Source organism: Protomyctophum parallelum (genome assembly GCF_964188405.1).
Source record: "Protomyctophum parallelum genome assembly, chromosome: 1".
In the NCBI taxonomy this organism is placed as follows: Eukaryota; Metazoa; Chordata; class Actinopteri; order Myctophiformes; family Myctophidae; genus Protomyctophum; species Protomyctophum parallelum.
In genome coordinates, this window is record NC_139697.1 from 11174988 (window position 1) to 11194851 (window position 19864).

Consider the following 19864-nt stretch of genomic DNA (forward strand, 5'->3'; position numbering starts at 1 on the left):
TGTGTGTGTGTGTGTGTGTGTGTGTGTGTGTGTGTGTGTGTGTGTGTGCGTGTGTGCGTTTGTGCGTGTGCGCGTGCGCGTGCGTGCGTGTGCCTGTGTGTGTAGCATCGGCGGCGACGTGCACTTCACCTGTGGGGAGGACTACGTCCTCCAGGGCAGCAAAACCATCAGCTGTCAGAGAGTGGCCGAGGTGTTTGCAGCGTGGAGCGACCACAGGCCTGTCTGTAAAGGTCAGCAATTACTGTCACACACACACACACACACACACACGCACACACGTGCGCATGCACACGCACACGCACGAGGTAGAACGGCCGGATGGAAAAACCTGATGTTCCCAGGCTCCCCCAGAGTTAGTGTCCCCGAACTAGACTCTGAACCCCTAATTGCTCCTGATGTGGTGGTTGGTGCCTTGCATGGTTTCCTCCACCATCGGTGTGTGAATGGGTGAATGTAATGCACAATCTATGTAAAGCGCTTTGGATAATAGGGCTATATAAATGCACCATTTACAATTTACCACACACACACACACACACACACACACACAGTACTACTGAGACAGGCTAAATCATAAAGGTCAACACTAAATTAGACCAAAACGTTACAATCTGTAAGTGCCATACTAAATAATTGTTTTGAGGAACGACATAAACGTGCGCGACTGGTGACACCGTGCGCAGACAGCGAGAACGGCTGCATCCGTGCGCTTATGCTTGACGCACCTGGTGGGTTTCATGTGTAAGTGGTTACAAAAATTCCCCACACCCACTTGATTTAGGTTATTTTCTCTTTATTAGTCTTTTTACAAATTGAGACCCTGACAAAGTACCACTCCTGGTACTCCAGAGAAAAGGAGCGTAGTTGTTGTTTCAGTGAAGGAACACAGGCACAGTTGTGTTTTAAATTCCTTGTTCTTAAAGGTCGTGAGAGCACAGGCCACTGGCTTGTGTTGCTGTGCAGCGGGTCCCTCATGAACTGTGGCTGGAGGCTGAGGGGGTAACTGAAGCGTTTCGGCTGTTCCAAATACCTCTTAAATTACTGCTCTTAAAAGGAGAGTGAAGCACTTGAAAGAAATAAAGGGACTAAATCCTAGACCAGGCACTCGAGGGTGGGGGTATAAAGAAGTGATTCTAAAACTTTTTCAATTTCAAGGACCTCCGGTTGTTTGGCACTATCGGCTACAGACCGCCATTTTCGTATTATTCGTATCCCTGGGACTCTCAGGGACTCCAAATATGAAAAAACCTCTGTTGTTAATTTAACCCTGAGAGTGTACCAATGGAACAGTCGTGGCAAAAATAGCGTAAGAGATTTAACTCAGGTCCGTTTCACTAAGAAGAAGAGGAGAGTTACGGTGGTTTAACTGCATCACCCTCAGAGTTAAGCTAACACTAAGGATTATCCTGTGCAGGCTGACGTTATCTCCTCCAACCTGGTTTAAGTCTTACTTTTAGTTTGTCAAGGACTGCTCATGCGGTTGGCCACTGTTAAATGAAGCTCAAGAAAAGAATGCACGCGCCCACATGCACTCACGCACACATACACCCACACACATATATGGGCATGTGACGCACGTTGTATGCGAGCACACACATACACAGCTGTATGCAGACAGACACACATGCGCGTATCTATGGACCGCGCACGCACACACAGCGGTCATCTGTCATGTTAAATGCCAAAGTCATTTGTCATGTCTCCCTTCAGTGGGTCTCAGAGTGTAGCAGGAGACACATACTTTAACATAAAAACCAATATTCATTCTGCTTGCGCGCACGTGTGTGTGTGTGTGCGTGCGTGCACATGCGTGCGCGTGTGTGCTCTTTTTGTGACATACTTAGACTCCAAACTAAAACTCTCCCTCTAAAGCGGAGAGGGAGAGAGGTCACGAATGAGGGACGATAGAGGTAAGGATGAGAAGAGGAGAGATGCCAACAGGACCTACTTGTTTTCAACGTATTTTAATGATCAATAAATGTAATGTATTGTGTTTTAGCTTGAGGTCTGCTTTTGGTGAATATCAACACCTTGACAGCCCAGAACAGAGATCTCCGTCCTATTAATTAATTACGTCCGATGCCCAGATATCAGCGCGCACCATCAAAAGTGTTCCCCTTCCATTTTAATGGACGTGAGGCTAAATCTTCTGACTCTGAATCTAAATCAATGATTCAAATTCTAACCAAAGGTTATGTTTTTGATGGCCAATCGCGTCGCTAGTCGTAATCATGCCTCGGGTGGTCAGTGATCCTCCCGCGGGTGTTTTGGTTAGATGCTATGCTATCGCCAGTAATCAAGTGTTACCTTGTCCTGTGTTACCTTGAAATGGGCTCTGAAGCTGCAAATAGCTTACTGGTTCCAAGTGTTAAGTAACTAGCGTCATTTGTTTTGTTGACCTATTTCTACCATATTATACAACTTTGACCCCTCTGACACATGGAAGTAGTTGTTGTGCTGCTGCTGGCGTAGTGATATTTCCTTGCCCGGAGAACCAACCAACCAGACAGACTGACTGACTGACTGACTGACTGACTAGTGGTCTTAGCGGAGTGACTGTAACACCGAAAGTGTACAGACATTTTGTACTGTGTGCTTCTATGCTGTGTAGATTGTGGTCCTTGGCCAATTGCATATCAAACTGGGGCATCATTGAAATGTTAAAATTGGAGGACCTAGAGTGCTCGCCTCGTACAAGAGCCATCCCATAAATAAATTTAGTCCATTAAAATGTAACATTTCAAAGAGCTCAATCATCTCATCTTTTGTTAAGTCGAGCTATAGGTCACGATTCCATTTAATCAAATAATGATTCATGGCTTCCTTTCAGAATGACATCCTTCATATTCTGGAGTGTTCAACCTAGACCTGTTGTAACTGCCGTGACACTTACTCAGCAAATTACCTTGTTGAGCTTAAGGGCAAACATCATAAAAGAATGTGGCCTGATGCAGCAGATAGTTTGGCTGGCATTTGAACAGCCTCCCACGCAGTGCTTATACGACGGCACACGTTCTTCAAACAACTGTGAAGCACGTAGACTCTATAAGCAAACACGGTGGATGAATACTTATCTGTTGACTTGACTTCTGGGTACGTGTTTCTGCGCCGCGGCCATGTTTTTCAACATAGTTGGAGGTTAGTTGAAGTTAGTTTCCATGGAAACAGAAGGGTTTCCAGTGACGATAATACAATAGCCTTTGTACCCTTTGTTAGTATTGTTAGAATCTGTGGCAATAAGGACTGATCAAAGTGGTCAAAGTTCCTTGTGCACACTGCCAGGAGTATCTCTGCTAATTATTACATGATGACATATTTTATAATGTTTCAGTTATTTAAATTACATTATATAATGGAAGTCAATGGGGCACTGATCAGGCTTAAACCTTGCCCATATTTGGGTTAGGTAGTAACCCAAATATGGTATATACCGTAGTAGATTAGGTTAATATACCGTTCCATAATTTCTTACCAACGTCATAGATTTTGTGGTGCATCCTTATAGTAGCAGTAAGACGCCCTGAGGGTGAGAAGCGCTGAAACAACAGGTCTGGGAATGCCAATATATGGTCCTTTTTAATGTTTTGGGGCTGGGTATGGCGTAAAATGTGTGATAATTAGTATGGCCAGACGCCTCAGGCTAGATCAGTTAGGGCCCAGTTAGGGCGCAGGTAGGGCCGGGCCTTAATTGTTGAGCCTGTTGAGTACTCTAGTTTTCAGCTGTGCTAATAAACATCGAAGACATCGAGACATCGAAGACGAAGGACGGGTGGGAAAGGATCAACATATGGAATGTCAGTACAGGTCAGCTCCATATATGGAGATCTAAGGGTTTGAAGTCAGATGTAGAGTTGCTGGCCGGCTCCATATATGCAGATCTAGGTGATGATCCAGTCTTCTCCATGCATGGTTGGCTATCCAGGGTTTGATGAGGTCAGTGTCGTGATCTTCATATATGGAGACGGGCAGCCATATATGGAGCATGTCACGAGGCGTGACTGACAGGTTTTAGCGTGACTGGCAGGTTTTGACAAGTATCAGGTTTTCATAGTAATCTGCGCCCCCACGGTCGCAAAAAATAAAATGCATTGCAACGTTTTTTGTTCTACAGAATTAGGACACGAACTGTACAGCGCTGTAAGTACGTTGTTATATAAATCACTCGAGGCAGAGGTTTGCTGCCCACATAACGTTCCGTACACCTCTGTGTAGGAGTGTGCTTGGTGAGCTGACCCAGACATGCCTGAAGGCATGAGGGGATGAGCCTCATGAGGTGATGAAGTGATTAGGTGATGAGGAAAAACTAGACATGCCTGAGGGCTGCCTCTCATTTAGGTTAACACTTGAACGGTGAACCCCTAGCGTACTAATTCTGGCGGAGGGGAATTTGTCGAAAATATCCAGTCTCTACAAGCTTGTAGATTGGCTGTTTTGGGGCCAAGAGTTTAGGTCCTCGGACTACAGAGCAGATCAAGTACACAGCTGACCGCGTTAGCTCATTATACAAGTTCTATAAGTATAATGAGATCAGGTGGTTAAAACCACCATCAGAGCATGCATCACAACGACCGGTCGAGACTGGATCTGATCTCACCTTAACAAAAAGGTCAGGACCGCTACACTTCCCCTCCTCAGGCGAAAAACATCTGCGATCTGCCCCCCACTGATTATCCTCGTTATCCAAGTCATTATCACAGATTTTGCAGCAATGGTAATGTCTTTGATTAGCTCCTTAAGATTGTTAGCGGTCGTTATCATCAGCGCCAAATTTGATGAGCAATTAAATGCATCCAGCAAACAAATTAAGCCAATCGGATATCTGGCCTGACTTTTAACCCCCTGGGACTGGGTGATTGGCTAAACCCCCCCCCCCCCCCCCCAGAGGAGTCGGCCAATGACACTGAAGTCAGTGATGTTGTTTTCCTGAAGCCCTGTGAGGTTCAAAGGAACAACGATCTCTCTCCATCAACATCATGGAGTCATACTGTACATACAGTCAGTCAGGGATGGAAAGTGACTAAGTACATTCACTCAAGTACTGTACTTAAGTACATTTATTTGCAATATACTTTTACTTATACTCCATCTCAGATCCAAATGTTGTACTTTTATCCCACTATTTATTTGACAGCTCTAGTTACTTTGTAGATTTTATTATTTTATTATTACCCACTTCAGTCCTGTATACATTTTCGCCATTTGAAAAAGCTTTTTTTTTTTTTTCGTGAAAATGCGGCACACATTTTTGAATATATATTCTTTCAGAGCGAACGTTTTTAACTCAAATCTTTGCTTCTGATGGGTTCCTGGAATAACATATTATTCAGATGGGGTTCGGAGGCCAATTACATATATTGTTTTTGGGTCCTTGACATGAAATATTGAGCACCACTGATGAGCTATTTCAGAAAACTGTGTCAGGATTAAGAAGACTTTCTTTTTATTTCGACGTCAGGCCAAAATGGTTATATCTATGCGTCCTTGGCATGGTGGAACGGTTTAGAAACCTCTGGGTTAAGTATCTTTGTTGGAGCTATGACTCAATCTCATACAGTCTATATCTGTTGGACATGTCCCAGTGTGAACCTCGTTAATGGACCCCAACTCATTAGGACCCCCCCCCCTCTCTCTCTGTTATATTTTATGCAAATTGCCATTAGGCTAGCTATTACAATAATGTATCTTATGTGACAGGTTGGCATACAACTGTGGCCCTCTCTTTAGCCGATCTACATTGACGTGTTGTGAGCTTGTAGATCGGCTATTTTCACTATTTTATGTTTTTCAAAGTGGGGGCTGTTTGGCCACTACAGTAAAACTGCAGATCAGATGATTAGACATGAGAAGACATCTCATTAAAGTTACAATCACAGATTTATTAAATCAGATGATTAGACACGAGAAGACATCTCATTAAAGTTACAATCACAGACTTATTTGATGCAATAAAATCTGCTAGAGTAGCCGAAGAAGCCCAGCCCATTATGGACTTACAGGATACTTTTTACAGTTTACATAAACAATTACAATAAACCAACATGACGGTTTGCAAACAATGATCAAGTGAATACCAAACTGACACTCCAGATCCTTACGAGGCAGATTATATAATATACAACATAAAATAAAATACACCATTAGGCCTGTGACAGGAGACACATGTACCTACTTGAAGAGCTGTGCTTGTCTTCTACTCCAGGCTCTAGAAACAAACTGGGCTGTCCTAAATACTTCATAATTAAATAACCAGTCTAACTTCTGTCCATCATCTTCCCAGAATAGATCAGGATTTCTTTGTTGCATTACCTCAAACAGTGGAACCCTCAAAACATCATACAGGGTACAATAAAACATAACATTATACAATATAACTAGCACATCTGCAGTGGTTGGAGGTGGTCTCTACACTACTACCATTTAGACCCTGGCTGACAATGTCAATCAAGAAAATGTCACGCAGAATCTGACACAATATGCCTATCCCTATTGTAAGTCATAGATTGTTGCAATTCCCTCTCCATTGGGTGAGGCGGACAAGACATACGATGTAACATGTAGCTTTAAGTTGAACATACGTACATTTAGCCTACTCAAGTACTGTAGGCTACTTAATAAGTACAATTTCGTTTTTCTTTACTGGAGTATTTCCAATTTACTTTTACTATACTCCACTACATCTCAGAGACAAATATTGTACTTTTTACTCCACTACAATTATTTGAAAACTTCAGCTACTAGTTTAAACAGGTGATTTTGATTATTATTAGAAAACATATGTACAGCAACCAGCCCTAAATACATTTTGGCCATTTGAAAATAGCCAAACTACCAGCTCTTGCTGGCCTTGTGAGCTTGTAGATTGGCTATTTTCAAAAGAAAACTTGTGAAATGGGTCATTCTGCATAATGAGTAGCCTACTTTCTACATTTGGTACTTCAGTACATTTTGATACCTATGTACTTTTTGCTCAAGTCAATACATTCTGGACTTTTACTCGTTTTAACTCGTATTCCTACATTTCAGTATTGATAGTTTCACTTAACCCATTTTGGGCGGGAACCCCTTTTGGTGTTAGCATTATGTTATGCTTTAGCTAGCAGATATACAAGCTCATAGCGCGCCACCGAGTGGCGCGCTACGAGCTTGTAGGTCTGCTATTTTTGAAAAATCGAAGAACGACTGACATAGAAACATAGCTTTTTCAGAAAACTGTCATTTTCAAACAGACATTTTTTTAATCTGATCTCAGGTCAGAATGATGGAGTGACACTGTGAGGCTGTGGGGACAGTGCAGCAGAACACTAAAGGCAGCCATGACCTTTAGACTCCATCTAGCAGCGTGTATCTAAAGTGGACACTCCTGAATATGTTTGAGACAGACAGAGAGGACGAGCTGCGTCTGGAAGCCTTGGCCATTATTTGGCTCATCAAAACTAGTACACACAAAACAAGGATCAAACGCACCCCCGCGGTAGAGAAACAGACAAACAAAATATCTATTGAATCGCAATGTCCTCATGCTCAGTTTAGAACTGTCCGTGATGACGGCCAGTACATTGTGGAGTTTATAAAATCGAACACACTGTTGATAAAGTAGAACATTGTCTTTGTAGCTGGTGTGTGCGTGCGTGCGTGCCTGCGTGCGTGCCTGCCTGCGTGCGTGCGTGCCGATGCGGCACCTTGATAAATGGACAGATGGCACGGCCACTGAGCCAACTCTCTCTGTTTGATTGGCTGTGTGTGTGTGTGTGTGTGTGTGTGTGTGTGTGTGTGTGTGTGTGTGTGTGTGTGTGTGTGTGTGTGTGTGTGTGTGTGTGTGTGTGTGTGTGTGTGTGTGTGCGTGTGCGTGAGTGTGCGTGTATGTAAAATAAAATATGCAAATTAGGCATTTAGCAAGCACTCTTATACAGACCGACATACGAAGTGCAACATGGTAGAAAATGGCATTAATACAAAGTAAGGTGTTATCTCAAGGAGGTGAGGGACAGATCTAAAAGCATTTTTATCCGACCACCGGTCAGTCCTCTGTTTTTTCATCATTATGCTTTCAACTACACACCCCTATCGGTTGGGAGGTGTATTGGACTCTTATACATTTTTTACTTATTGAGAAAATGGCCACCGACAGAATTCTAACATCCGTGGTCCTGGGGATGAGCAAATTTGAATGTTTATGTTAGCTTTGTAAATGTAGCAAGGTGCTCAAAACAGGGGGAAGTTCCATGACGTCCGTGAAGGACAAGCGTCATGTGAACCAGTTTCATTGCTGACTAGATTTAGAATAGATTTTGAAGCTTTTGCTCCTGAAATGATCTATTTTTTACATGAGAAAATCCGTCATATAACATACAAGTCAATGGACAAGAAGCAATGTTTGTCCGACCCTGGTCTGGCAGAGTAGAGTGGGTGGGGCTTAGCAAAGGGTTGGCACGAGTGAAAAAAAAGGGGTTTAAAAATTGTGGAATACAAATGTAAAATCAATAGTTTAGAAACCGCACGTATATGCACTTTCTACACAGTAAAATCCAAGGTGTCAAATTTGACCAATCAGAGTGACGTCTCCCATGCACTCCCTTTAAGATGTAGGTATGCCTGCACCTGGCACATTGTTATTTAACTGATGGATACTGTGAGTTGGACGAGATGCCAGAGAAATAAACTGCAACAGAGTTTTCTCTCTCTCCTTGTCTCCATGCAAACACACAGAGCAGTGGCTATTTTAAACTGATTTCTTATATCGTATACGCTATGGAGAACCAGGATGTCTGGAGACACCAATGGCGGGGCTCGCCTGAGGGCGACGTAGAGAGTATCAGTCATATTTATATAGGAATAATTAAAAGTTAAGTGCTTGCAAAATTGTTTATCTGCCACTTCTGTTGCACAAAAACAATTAGCGTTCCTGGTGCCTGCCAGCACGGCAAATTGGCTGGTGCAGATGCAATATATGGATAATAATGTGGCCCGGGATCATTAATTATTTGTAACCTTTATGCGTCTCGCAGCAATGTCATCTACCATACTGCACATGAGTGTTGTGTTGAATTGGAATGCGTTTGGTTTGCGAGCATCGTGCGCCCGTTGCCAACCCGCCTACATACTGTAGGTTCATCTAGTCTAATGTGGTACTTATTATATATATATATATTATATACTATTCATAACGTGGGTGCTGAGAATTCCGACTGCGTCGACGGTTACTACAGTAGCTGTGACCATTGTGCTGCGTTTTTGTGCTGCTTTGTGCCGTATTGTGCCGGGTGTAAAACTGGGGCCTTACAGTACAGTATTTGCTTAAAAACTCCATTTGCAATGTGAAAATGGACAGCGGGAATTTGCTGTCTGGCAGACAGCCAAGTGCCTAGGCTCAGCACTGGGACAGCCTCATATGAGACTAGGCATGATTCTTTTTTATTTATGCTGCACAAAGCCATCTCATATTACCCACTGAGCACTATTAGAAGTCTAAAATACGTCTAAATGGGCGTCTAAAAAGCCTGGGCAACATTCCATTTCGGGTTGATCCGGTCGGGAGTGGATGGTAACTTCCGTTATGTTGTAGTCAATGATGTGTAGTCATCTGGCAGGAAACCACAAGGTGGAAACAGAAGCGATCGTGGGGACTTATTGTTGGTACTTCTGATTCCTGCCAGATGACAACAAATCATTGACTACAACAGCTAAGCCTAGACCGCAAAAAAACCTTCACTTTTAGACCAGTTAATCCGGTTATAGCCGACTATTGCTCATTGGGTAGTTTATCGTTGCTGTCGAGAAAAAACCTAGTTATCTCCATATTTTAACTGTTTTTCGTAAATGAATGCCCTACTTGATCATGCTACAGCGTCACATAAAAGCATCAAAAGTATGAGCTGGGGCGCCGGGGCGCCTGATGGAGGGGAAAGGAACTGGTTGGAATAACGTGTTCCTTCCACGCGCTACGTCCAACCAGGGAAACTCCCCCCTGTCAGGTGTAAAGGAGCAACTTGGACACTCAGGCATGAAGGAAGCATGAGCTCGTTGCTCTCCCCTTGTCCCCCATATATGGGGACTAGGTTGGTGGAGGGTGTGTAGAGCCCAGGATCACATTAGATGATTGACACAGGGGTGAAAAATGGGTTACAAAATCGTGGGATAAAAATAATATATATAAAAAAAGTATGAGCTGGGTCCACTTTTTTTGCTTTTTTATCCTGAAACCTGACAGAGGCGTTATGATGGGTATGATGGTGATAGCTACAGCAAGATTCTGAGAGAATAAAGGGAAGAATTATGACATTCTTAAGAACCACCACCATCATGGTGTGGGTGTGATTGAAAGAATCAGCCAAAGAAAGAGAGACAATTAAATAAAACTTTCAATTCAAAGGGCTTTATTGGCATGAGGAAACAATTAAGTTATGTCTCCTTTTTGTTGAGGGAGTTTGTTGAAAAGGCTTAGAAAGATACAGACTGACAGTCTGACACAGACACAAAGCTGAAGGAAGGAATGAGTGAAAGGGAGGGAGGGAGGGAGGGAGGGGGAGAGAGAGAGAGAGAGAGAGAGAGAGAGAGAGAGAGAGAGAGAGAGAGAGAGAGAGAGAGAGAGAGAGAGAGAGAGAGAGAGAGAGAGAGAGAGAGAGAGAGAGAGAGAGTGAGAGTGTGAGAGTGTGTGAGAGAGAGTGAGATCTCATAACAAAGGACATATCTAAACATTTTGTACATTCTCTGTGAGAATTCTCTGTGAGAATGTACAAACATTCCTGTGTCAAACCTTCCATGTTTCAAGTCTGTACTGAAAATACTGAAATTTTTGCACATCTCTGCTAACACACCAGGTGTTGTTGTGGTCAATGAGGAGAACAGATCTTGAAATGGCCTGCACCTTTGATTCTAGCTTAGAGGAAGCCCCTCCTCCAGGCCATCATTGAACTAGGCTACAGGTTCGGCAGCCTAGGACACATACACAGTTTGGTTGTAAGAGGCTTCCAACAACTTGGGATGCCAAAAAAAGCAGCCAAACGGCGTGCGAAATTCTGTGCAATCTCTTCCACTATCGGTAGCCCCCAAATATGGCGAAGACGCTGTTACTTGTACCCCTGAAGGGTGTGTGGGTATTTGTCTGGGAAAAAAACATGCAGTAATCCTGGTCTCTAAACTGCCTCCCCCTGGCCAGCCGGGGCGCTTGATGGAGGGGAAAGGAACTGGTTGGAATAACGTGTTCCTTCCACGCGCTACGTCCAACCAGGGAAACTCCCCCCTGTCAGGTGTAAAGGAGCAACTTGGACACTCAAGCATGAAGGAAGCATGAGTTCAAATCCGTTGCTCTCCCCATGCCCCCCATATATGGGGACTACTAGGTTAGCGGAGGGTGTGTAGAGCCCAGGATCACATTAGATCATTGACACTGGGGTGAAAAGTGGGTTACAAAATCGTGGGATAAAAAAGTATAAAAATAAAATAAAATAAATAAAACAACCAGTCATTGTGGTGGCAGGCCGTTGATGTTCTGGCTCATCTTCACCAAGGAGGGACAGGATGTGGGTCAGATCCACACCTGTGAAAACCTATAGACTCTCCACAGCATGCACTAGCAAGTGTGTGTGTGTGTGTGTGTGTGTGTGTGTGTGTGTGTGTGTGTGTGTGTGTGTGTGTGTGTGTGTGTGTGTGTGTGTGTGTGTGTGTGTGTGTGTGTGTGTGTGTGTGTGTGTGTGTGTGTGTGTGTGTGACTGTGTGTGTGTGTGTGTGTGTGTGTGTGTGTGTGTGTGTGTGTGTGTGTGTACCTGCATGCGCGTGTGTGCCCATTAGCGCTCCACCCAGAGAACGAGAGCCATTGGAGCACTTTGTGCCCCTTAATGATGTCATCAATCATTCTCTCTGTCCATTGGTCAATCTATCTGTTCCTGTGGGCAGCTTGTTAAAACGGCCAGTTCAACCGTCCTGCAGAAACCACTGACCGCTGTTCTGACCATTTGTGGCCAAACACCATAGCCCGAAGCACAGTTAGGCCCCATTAGGTCTTTAAGGAATTAGTTTTAAGGCTGGAATTCTGCTTTTCATTGGCAGCAAAGAGAGAGAACGGCAGAATAACAATAATAAAAGGATCTCAGTGGAATCTTCAGTGCTACTTTAACTCAGAGAGAATACTCTGATATACAGTCAGACAAGCAGACCACCACCCATTATAGTGATTTTGCATCAATTTGTGGCTCAACTATAGTAATTTGATTATATATCACACACACATCGGCTCATTCACTAAGAGGAAGTCAAGTAGTAAAAGCTGTCATTAAACATGTCATACAGTACACTGACCGTTGATGTATACTGTATATCTACAGTATTTGCATGACAGTAATCAATGAGCTCAGCTAATCAATATCAAGCCAACGTGTCAGTGCAAGGGGCTCCTTGTCTGTTCACCAATGCCTGTGCACTTGAGTACAGTTATCAGGAAAGAAAAAAAAGAACAAACATTTCACTACTTTGACATTATGCCCAACCCTGTGAAAAAAAGCCCCAAAGATCAGGGATTTTATAGGATTTATGTCAGTCAGGCGTCCATAAACGGAGTTAAGTATGAATACAAGACTTCAGCAACCTACGATCTGAACAGGAACCATAACTCTTCCGTGGACCTAGAGCTCGGTCCTGGTAGCACGGCGGTCGGTCCCTCGAGTTAGGCCATGAGTTGTGTGTTTCCGAACGTCACGACTCATCCTTGCAGTCCATAAATCCTGGCTGTAAGTAGAGGTCAGACCGAAGCCATTCAGAATGCAAGGCACACCATCCTGTCACACAGGCCAGCAAGTATAGGATACCTACTGTAGCATTTTGCTGCTTCAGTACCAGAGATACGGGCATATTCAAATTAAATCAAGTTTATTTATAGAGCACAGTTAAAAACAACTTTCGTTGTACCAAGGTCCTGTACAGAACGATCTAAAGGCACAATAGAACAGTCAAATATGCGGTAAAACAACATACAGAGGCATAATAGACAGTCAAATAATAAACTAAATCAAACATCATCAAACAACATACACAGAAACCATGATATTAATTATTGTTTTGTTGGTTACAGTCCAAAGCAACAATCAAGGAGATTAAATTAGAGATTAAATTACACACACACAGAGGGCAGATCTAATGGAGGACGTTCAGCATGAATACCAAACCCTGTACCTAATGTACGGAAAAATATCCCTAGCACTCATGATTTAATGTACAGTGCTTAAAGGACCATCTCGCCCATTTTCAGCCTATCTTCATATAATTGGCAATCACTAACGTTCATTATAATATGGTACAGTTTTTCCACATAGTAGCCCTGCCTCAAATAGCCGCCCAGGCGCCCTGCACTACCTAATAACCGCCAGGGGTCTGACACCATTTTGCATAATAAACGCCTCTAATTAATAGCCAACGTGTGTTTAAACACTGGGGCCGTTATTTGCAAATTGAGTCGGCCTCATTTATATTTTGTTGAATGAAGGTGCACCGAAAATAGAAGATATACACAAGCTCCAATTGTCTCGTCCACAGCACGTTGTGAGCTTGCAGGTCTTGTATTCTCGGCGCGCCACTCACCGTGGATCCAAGCAGATCGGGTCCTCACAAGTATAGAACACCGCTAATGGCTCTACACCAAAGTCCTCCGACCACATCCCAAAAATAAATCTGTTTTCTTTCTGTTTCTGTTTTCTCGCACCATACTCAATACGCCAATTCACAACTGGATTGTTATAATTCAAAGTGGTCTATCCTTCGTGAAGTGGCAATTATCATTGGTTGTATATATCATGTTTTTTTATATGCCTTTATCGAACGATGTGGAGAGAGGGGTGGACGTCGGGGAATAATGTTCAAGCGCGTCCTCGGTGCGTGGAACGGGAAGAGTTCATGTGCACTGAGCAGTCAGTCTTGAATTAAGAGATTTAATTTTCTACAATTTTCTATTTTCTACTATTTTATCAATTTGGTTTTATTCAAATGCAACCCAAGGCTACAGCTTCTAATGAAAGCATTTGTAATTGCAATGCTGCTGTGCCATGTACAATCATCATTGCTATCCAGAGAGAGAGAGAGAGAGAGAGAATTTAGGAAACAGAGCGACCCAACAGATATGTTCAGCAGGTAATTATGCGTACAAGTTCGGTGTCGCTCAGAAGCAATGCATTTTAGACAAATCATATTTTGTCCTGTCCTTTGTAATTATGTATAAGAGAACATTAAACGAACGAACGATAGATGGATGGATAGATAGATAGATAGATAGATAGATAGATAGATAGATAGATAGATAGATAGATAGATAGATAGATAGATAGATAGATAGATAGATAGATAGATAGATAGATAGCTTGGTCTGTGTCTCAATAGAGGGCTGTGGAATTTGGATGGTTCAGAAACCCACCTAACATCAAATGGGGAATCCAAGCTAATAGAATCTGCAGGCTTTCTATTCCTTCATAGTTGTGAATAAGCTATGAGTCACCATTTGACTCATTTGACTAAAAAAAAACTGCCATCATGTTCACTTCCATGTCACTGGATTTACGGAAATGCCTTTATCTCGGCTTCCTCTCCTCGTGTTTTGCTTAGGCCATCCAACGGACCATATCTAGGGAACGGGTGGCTGCACTTTATTTGTATTGTCTGCGGAAGCACAGAGAAAACCTACAGTGATTATCAACGACAACATCGCTAACGGGGTAGATTATTAGATTGTATTTACTCCGGCAGTAAATGAGTGGAGTACAGTACTCGAGTAAAATCTACTCATTTGATTTCCACTTGCGTCGGGTAAGTGGTTGAGCTATGCTTGGACCTGCTCTTCGGCTTGCTGATTTAATCAATGCCAGGAACGTTCTTTCAACTGAGGGCTTGATTCCTGGATGTAACTGCATGGGAATTCAGCACAAACGCAGACACACACACACACACACGCACACGCGCACACACACATGCATGGACGTGCGCACACATGCACGGATGCGCGCACGGCACGCGCGTGATCTCAGCCTGCCTGCAGCATTAATTTAATCTTGGTCGTGATCCCAACAATATGCTTTTAATGGCAGATCGACCTAATCAAAAACATTAATTTGATGTAGAATTCATTAGCGCTTCAATGACACTTAGGCTCTTTTGGCCTGCAGCCCTCCATACAGCGTGCCAGTATATGAATGAAACAATGACAGAGAGAGAGAGCTAATGAGGTCGGAGGCGACCAGGAAGAGAGAGGAAGTTATAGCACAGAGATGCTATCAAAGATACAAAGGTGGAGAGAGGGCAAGAAGAAATGTAGAAACAGACAGACATATCAAGAGAGAGAGAGAGAGAGAATAAGTGGTATAGGGAGCAAGGAATGGACTGTAATATAAATTATGGGATGTTAGCTCCTCTGGTAATTCTGGCGATAACTCTCTCTCTCTCTGCTATATTGCTATAGCAACACCGTGCCCGTTCTGCTGTTGGCACGACGATAGGCCGGCCATTCATTGAGCCCACACTGATTGAGCTGTCAACACACACACACACACACACACACACACACACACACACACACACACACACACACACAAAGATCTATATGTGCCATGTACTTATCAGTGTATAAAACGCAGTGAGCTGAGCGGACGAGAAGGTCAATTGAAGATGCATTGAGAATTATGAAGACTGTCCACTGAGATCAGTGTGAAGGACTGAGAGGGAGATGGATGCGTGCACACATGCACACGCACACAGAAGGAAGGAAGGAAGGAAGGAAGGAAGCGATAAATAAGGGAGGGAGGAATGAAGGGAGGACAGGACCCATAGGGTATTTTTTCCTGTTTCCGACTCTGTATTACAAAGTGTATGGGCACACCCCATTACACACACACACACACACGCACTTTATTTTTTCTTCAGGGTCCTATTCTTTTACTCTCACTAAGTCAAAAACGCAAGCAGGCATGTCAGTGTGCATGTCAGTGTGTGTGCTTTCAAGGGTCTGTGTTTGGGCCCATGTGTGCTTGAATGTTAGAGCCGTGTGCGGGCATGCATGTAATAATGGGTGAACATGTATATATGTGCGCGTGGCCTAATGAATGTGTGCAAGTGTGCACTCCTGTGTGTTTTTGGACGTGTGTCCAAAAGGCATTCCATGTGGCTGTTTGTTGTGCGTATGTGTGTTTGTGCGGCGGTTAGCAGCAAGTGTTCCTGCAGCCCTACCGCTGAACAAACTAATTAAGGAACAAACACTGCTTCAAACCAACCAGAAAATTACCTCCTAACTCGTGCAGGACGACCCAAGGACAGACAAACCAGCTCTCTTGTCACACACTGCCACTACACAGCCAAATAAAAGCTTAGCTGGGAAATCAAACAAGCTACCATGCATGCGTCATTAACAACACGCCGCCGAGCATGGCCCCAGGCAACACACACACACACACACACACACACACACACACACACACACACTCCAGTTTACTCTTTAACGTAATATATTTAGACACAATAATGCATGTATAAATCCACGGCTGAAGAAAAATATGATAATCCAGGTCGCCTTTAAAAGGCTGCTGGCTTTACTGCTGTTGCTTACATTTTAGACAAATTGTCACCGAATATGTGACAAGCAGATTCATAGCGGCAGGAGCGGTAAAGCTGAAAAAGTCCAAATTAAGTTAATATCACAGCAATAGTGTGGACAAATGGATGAAAGTTTGTAAATATGAAATAAAAGCTTAAACATAACAGACAGCTATAGAGCTGTGTGCCATTCTAATGGTGGTTTCTCTGCTTACGGTTTTTAACGTGACTTCAGTTCTATAAGCTGTAGTTTCAAAACCATTCACACTTCACACCATGATGAAATGAAAAAACACAAATGCAAACATTCACAATGACTAGCTTTTAGACAAGTTTGGTCACAATTAGTCATTGGAAAATGTGCCGGTTGGAGTTATGTGGGAAGCCAGTATTGGAGATGAGCTCCCATAGGGAGGGCTATCAGCTCCCATGAATGGTTACATCTGTGGGGCGTCGCTAATGCTGTATATACAGAAACCGTTATTAATAACAACCGTTATTTGAATCACAGTCATGGGTCAACTCAACGGAACAAGATCTTAACCCATTCTGGACGGGAACCCTTTTTGGTGTTTTAACTAAGCATTATGTTATGCTTTAGCTATTGAAAAATAGCAGATCTACAAGCTTGTAGGTCTGCTATTTTAAAGAAATCGTAAAAATGCGGCACAAATCTTTGAATATATATTCTTTCAGAGCGACCGTTTTTCTTATTTCGACGTCAGGCCTAAAGTGAGGAGGGCCCTGAAAGGCAGTGTATGTAGTCAAACCAAACTCAGCTTCTTACAGTATATACAACGGTAGAGTCTGTTCTCCTATACGGCAGTGAATGCTGAACCCTGAAGCCAAAACTGCAGAAGACTCTGGATGTGTGCTACACCAGAATGCTGCGTGCAGAACTTAATTCTTTCTTTCCCATGTCTGTATATGTACCCCGACGCTAGGTGGCGTCATATCCCAGGTCCGTATATATATCTACCCCAACGTATCATCATCATCATCTTTCGACCGCGGTCGAGATCATGGATTTCACAATGCCACGCCAGACTTCCCGGTCCTTCATTGCCATCCCCAGTTCCTGCTTACTGATGCATGTGTCCCTAGCGATGACATCAGGGAACGGCAGTTTTCTACCTCTGGTCTGCTTTGATGAGAATGAGACTATAGCAGAACACTGCCAAAGACACCAAGAGCTGCCAGCCAGCAAAGTAGTGCTGTGGGAACAACATTAACATATGTGGATGTACACAAGAAAGATGCAGCAGTGCAAAGCACCAACGAGCTGGCCAGATGTATGTAGAACCGAGATTACTAGTAGGCTAGAATGCATGTTCTCAAAGTGAGAGCCGGGCCATCGGGGGGCCATTTGGAAAGATGGGGGAAAATCATGAAAGAAAATATACTTGGATTTTTTTATTCTTATTGTTATTGTGCCAGTTTAACCTCTTTCACTATTTTGGGGATGTCATTATTTTCCGGAATGTTTTATATACTACTATATGGCTATAGTTAATTGTCCTTGGCATGGATAGATTTGGAAACCCCTGGTCCAAATGCAACATACATTTTGTCATGAATAACAGTATACCGGTAGGCGTATAGGTAAGTGACTTCACCGGGGCTTTGTTGAGAGGAAGATGTTGGCTCGGATCAATGGGACCATAAGTAACCATTATGTTCAAAAGCAGTCATGCAAAACCACTTCCACTGCGACAGTATAGGGCAGGCTGTTGAAATAGCAGAGCTGAAAGAAAGGCCAGTGATTCCAACAAGAAAGTTTTAGAACTCTGCGTCGGTGTGTTTGAGGAGGTGGCTAGTTTGTGCAGTGCAGCATACAGTACACTGTCACCAAAGAAAGGTTGCCTTATACAAAACCCAATCCCGTTATTGTACTTAATGACATGAATGGTGGGACGGTCGACTCTGTTCAGCGATCCCATCGCTTGCAGGAGCGAGCGAGTCTGTAGCACACGTTGCACAAGAGATGAAAAATAAATGTTTTTCTAATGTCAAATCTTTTGATTCGCATATTAGCATAACACTAGATGAAAGCACATAGTCTTGGGGGTGTTTCAGGTTGTTGTTGTTGTTGCAAATCTACAGTATTCTGTAGAGTGTTCTGTTCTGTGTGTGTGTGTGTGTGTGTTGGACCTTATAATGAGTAGTGAAGTCTTTCTCTCTCTCTCTCTCTTGCTCTCTCTTTCTTTCACAGAATCTGTACCCATTATGCCATTAATTTACTGTATCTCCCCGCCCCCCCCCCCCCTAATTACGTTAGTTACACCCACACAAACCTATTGTAACCCCGAGCTCAGAGAGAAATCCCTTTAGTTGGTCGACGAACACAATTGTAACAAAAACAACAATCTTTTTTTTTACTGATAAAAGCTATGTTCGTGTTGCCCATAAATCATGTTATGATGTGGCACAATAACAAGTTTCTAATTATATTCTTATCTAACAGCTAGCAGTCATTAGGAAATGTGAATGCAACATTTACACGGTACAGTATATTGTATAGTATACAGTAGTGTACCGTATATTCTGCTAGTTTGTTTAGTGGTTAGAGAGACCATTCCAAAAGTGTCGCACATACCGTAATCCCTTTAGTCTGCCCTGTTTCTTCTCAGTCTCTGTTTTATTGTTGACAAAGCTAAATGAAAGGAAAACATAAAAGAAACAATAAAAAGCCACTGTCTGCTGGAATGCTAGAGGCAGTCATAACTGCGAGCTTGTTTGCCATTGAACCGGGTGACTTCCCAAAGACTAAATTGCCCGTAAGTGTCTGCATCAGTCAATATTCCAACGGCAGCTATCCTGTGGTATTTCACAGCCAACTGTCTCCAATTAAACACTGCTATCCTGGGACATGTCACTGATCAATAGCGTCTTATCTGACCTCCCCTTCTCTCCGTGCTTCTGTTCCTCGCTCCAGCTTACACTTGAGCTTCCTCTCGAGACTTCCTCTCGAGGCACACACACACACACACACACACACACACACACACACACACACGCACCGCCACACAGATACACACTAGGTTATTCTTTTCATGGTCCCACGCACGCCCACACACACATTTTGTATGCTGTTCCATTGTGATATCTCCACTCTCCTCAATTACAATTACATTTCATATGGCAATTTAGGCATTTAGCAAGCGTTCTTATCCAGAGCTCTGCTCCGCTCCTCTCCTCTCCTCTCCTCTCCTCTCCTCTCCTCTCCTCTCCTCTCCTCTCCTCCTCTCCTCTCCTCTCCTCTCCTCTCCTCTCCTCTCCTCTCCTCTCCTCATAAATAATCTGA

At 43.3% G+C, this 19864-nt stretch overlaps 1 protein-coding gene across 1 annotated transcript in view; it reads left to right on the forward strand.

Annotated features, from left to right (window-relative positions):
- Positions 1–19864, forward strand: part of csmd3b (CUB and Sushi multiple domains 3b) — a gene marked incomplete at its 3' end in the record, with an annotated part of 548364 nt that overhangs the window by 338173 nt on the left and 190327 nt on the right. Inside the window, exon 10 of the mRNA XM_083771581.1 lies at positions 106–230. Coding sequence (XP_083627707.1) covers positions 106–230 — 125 coding nt within the window. The remainder of the gene's footprint in view (positions 1–105; positions 231–19864) is intronic.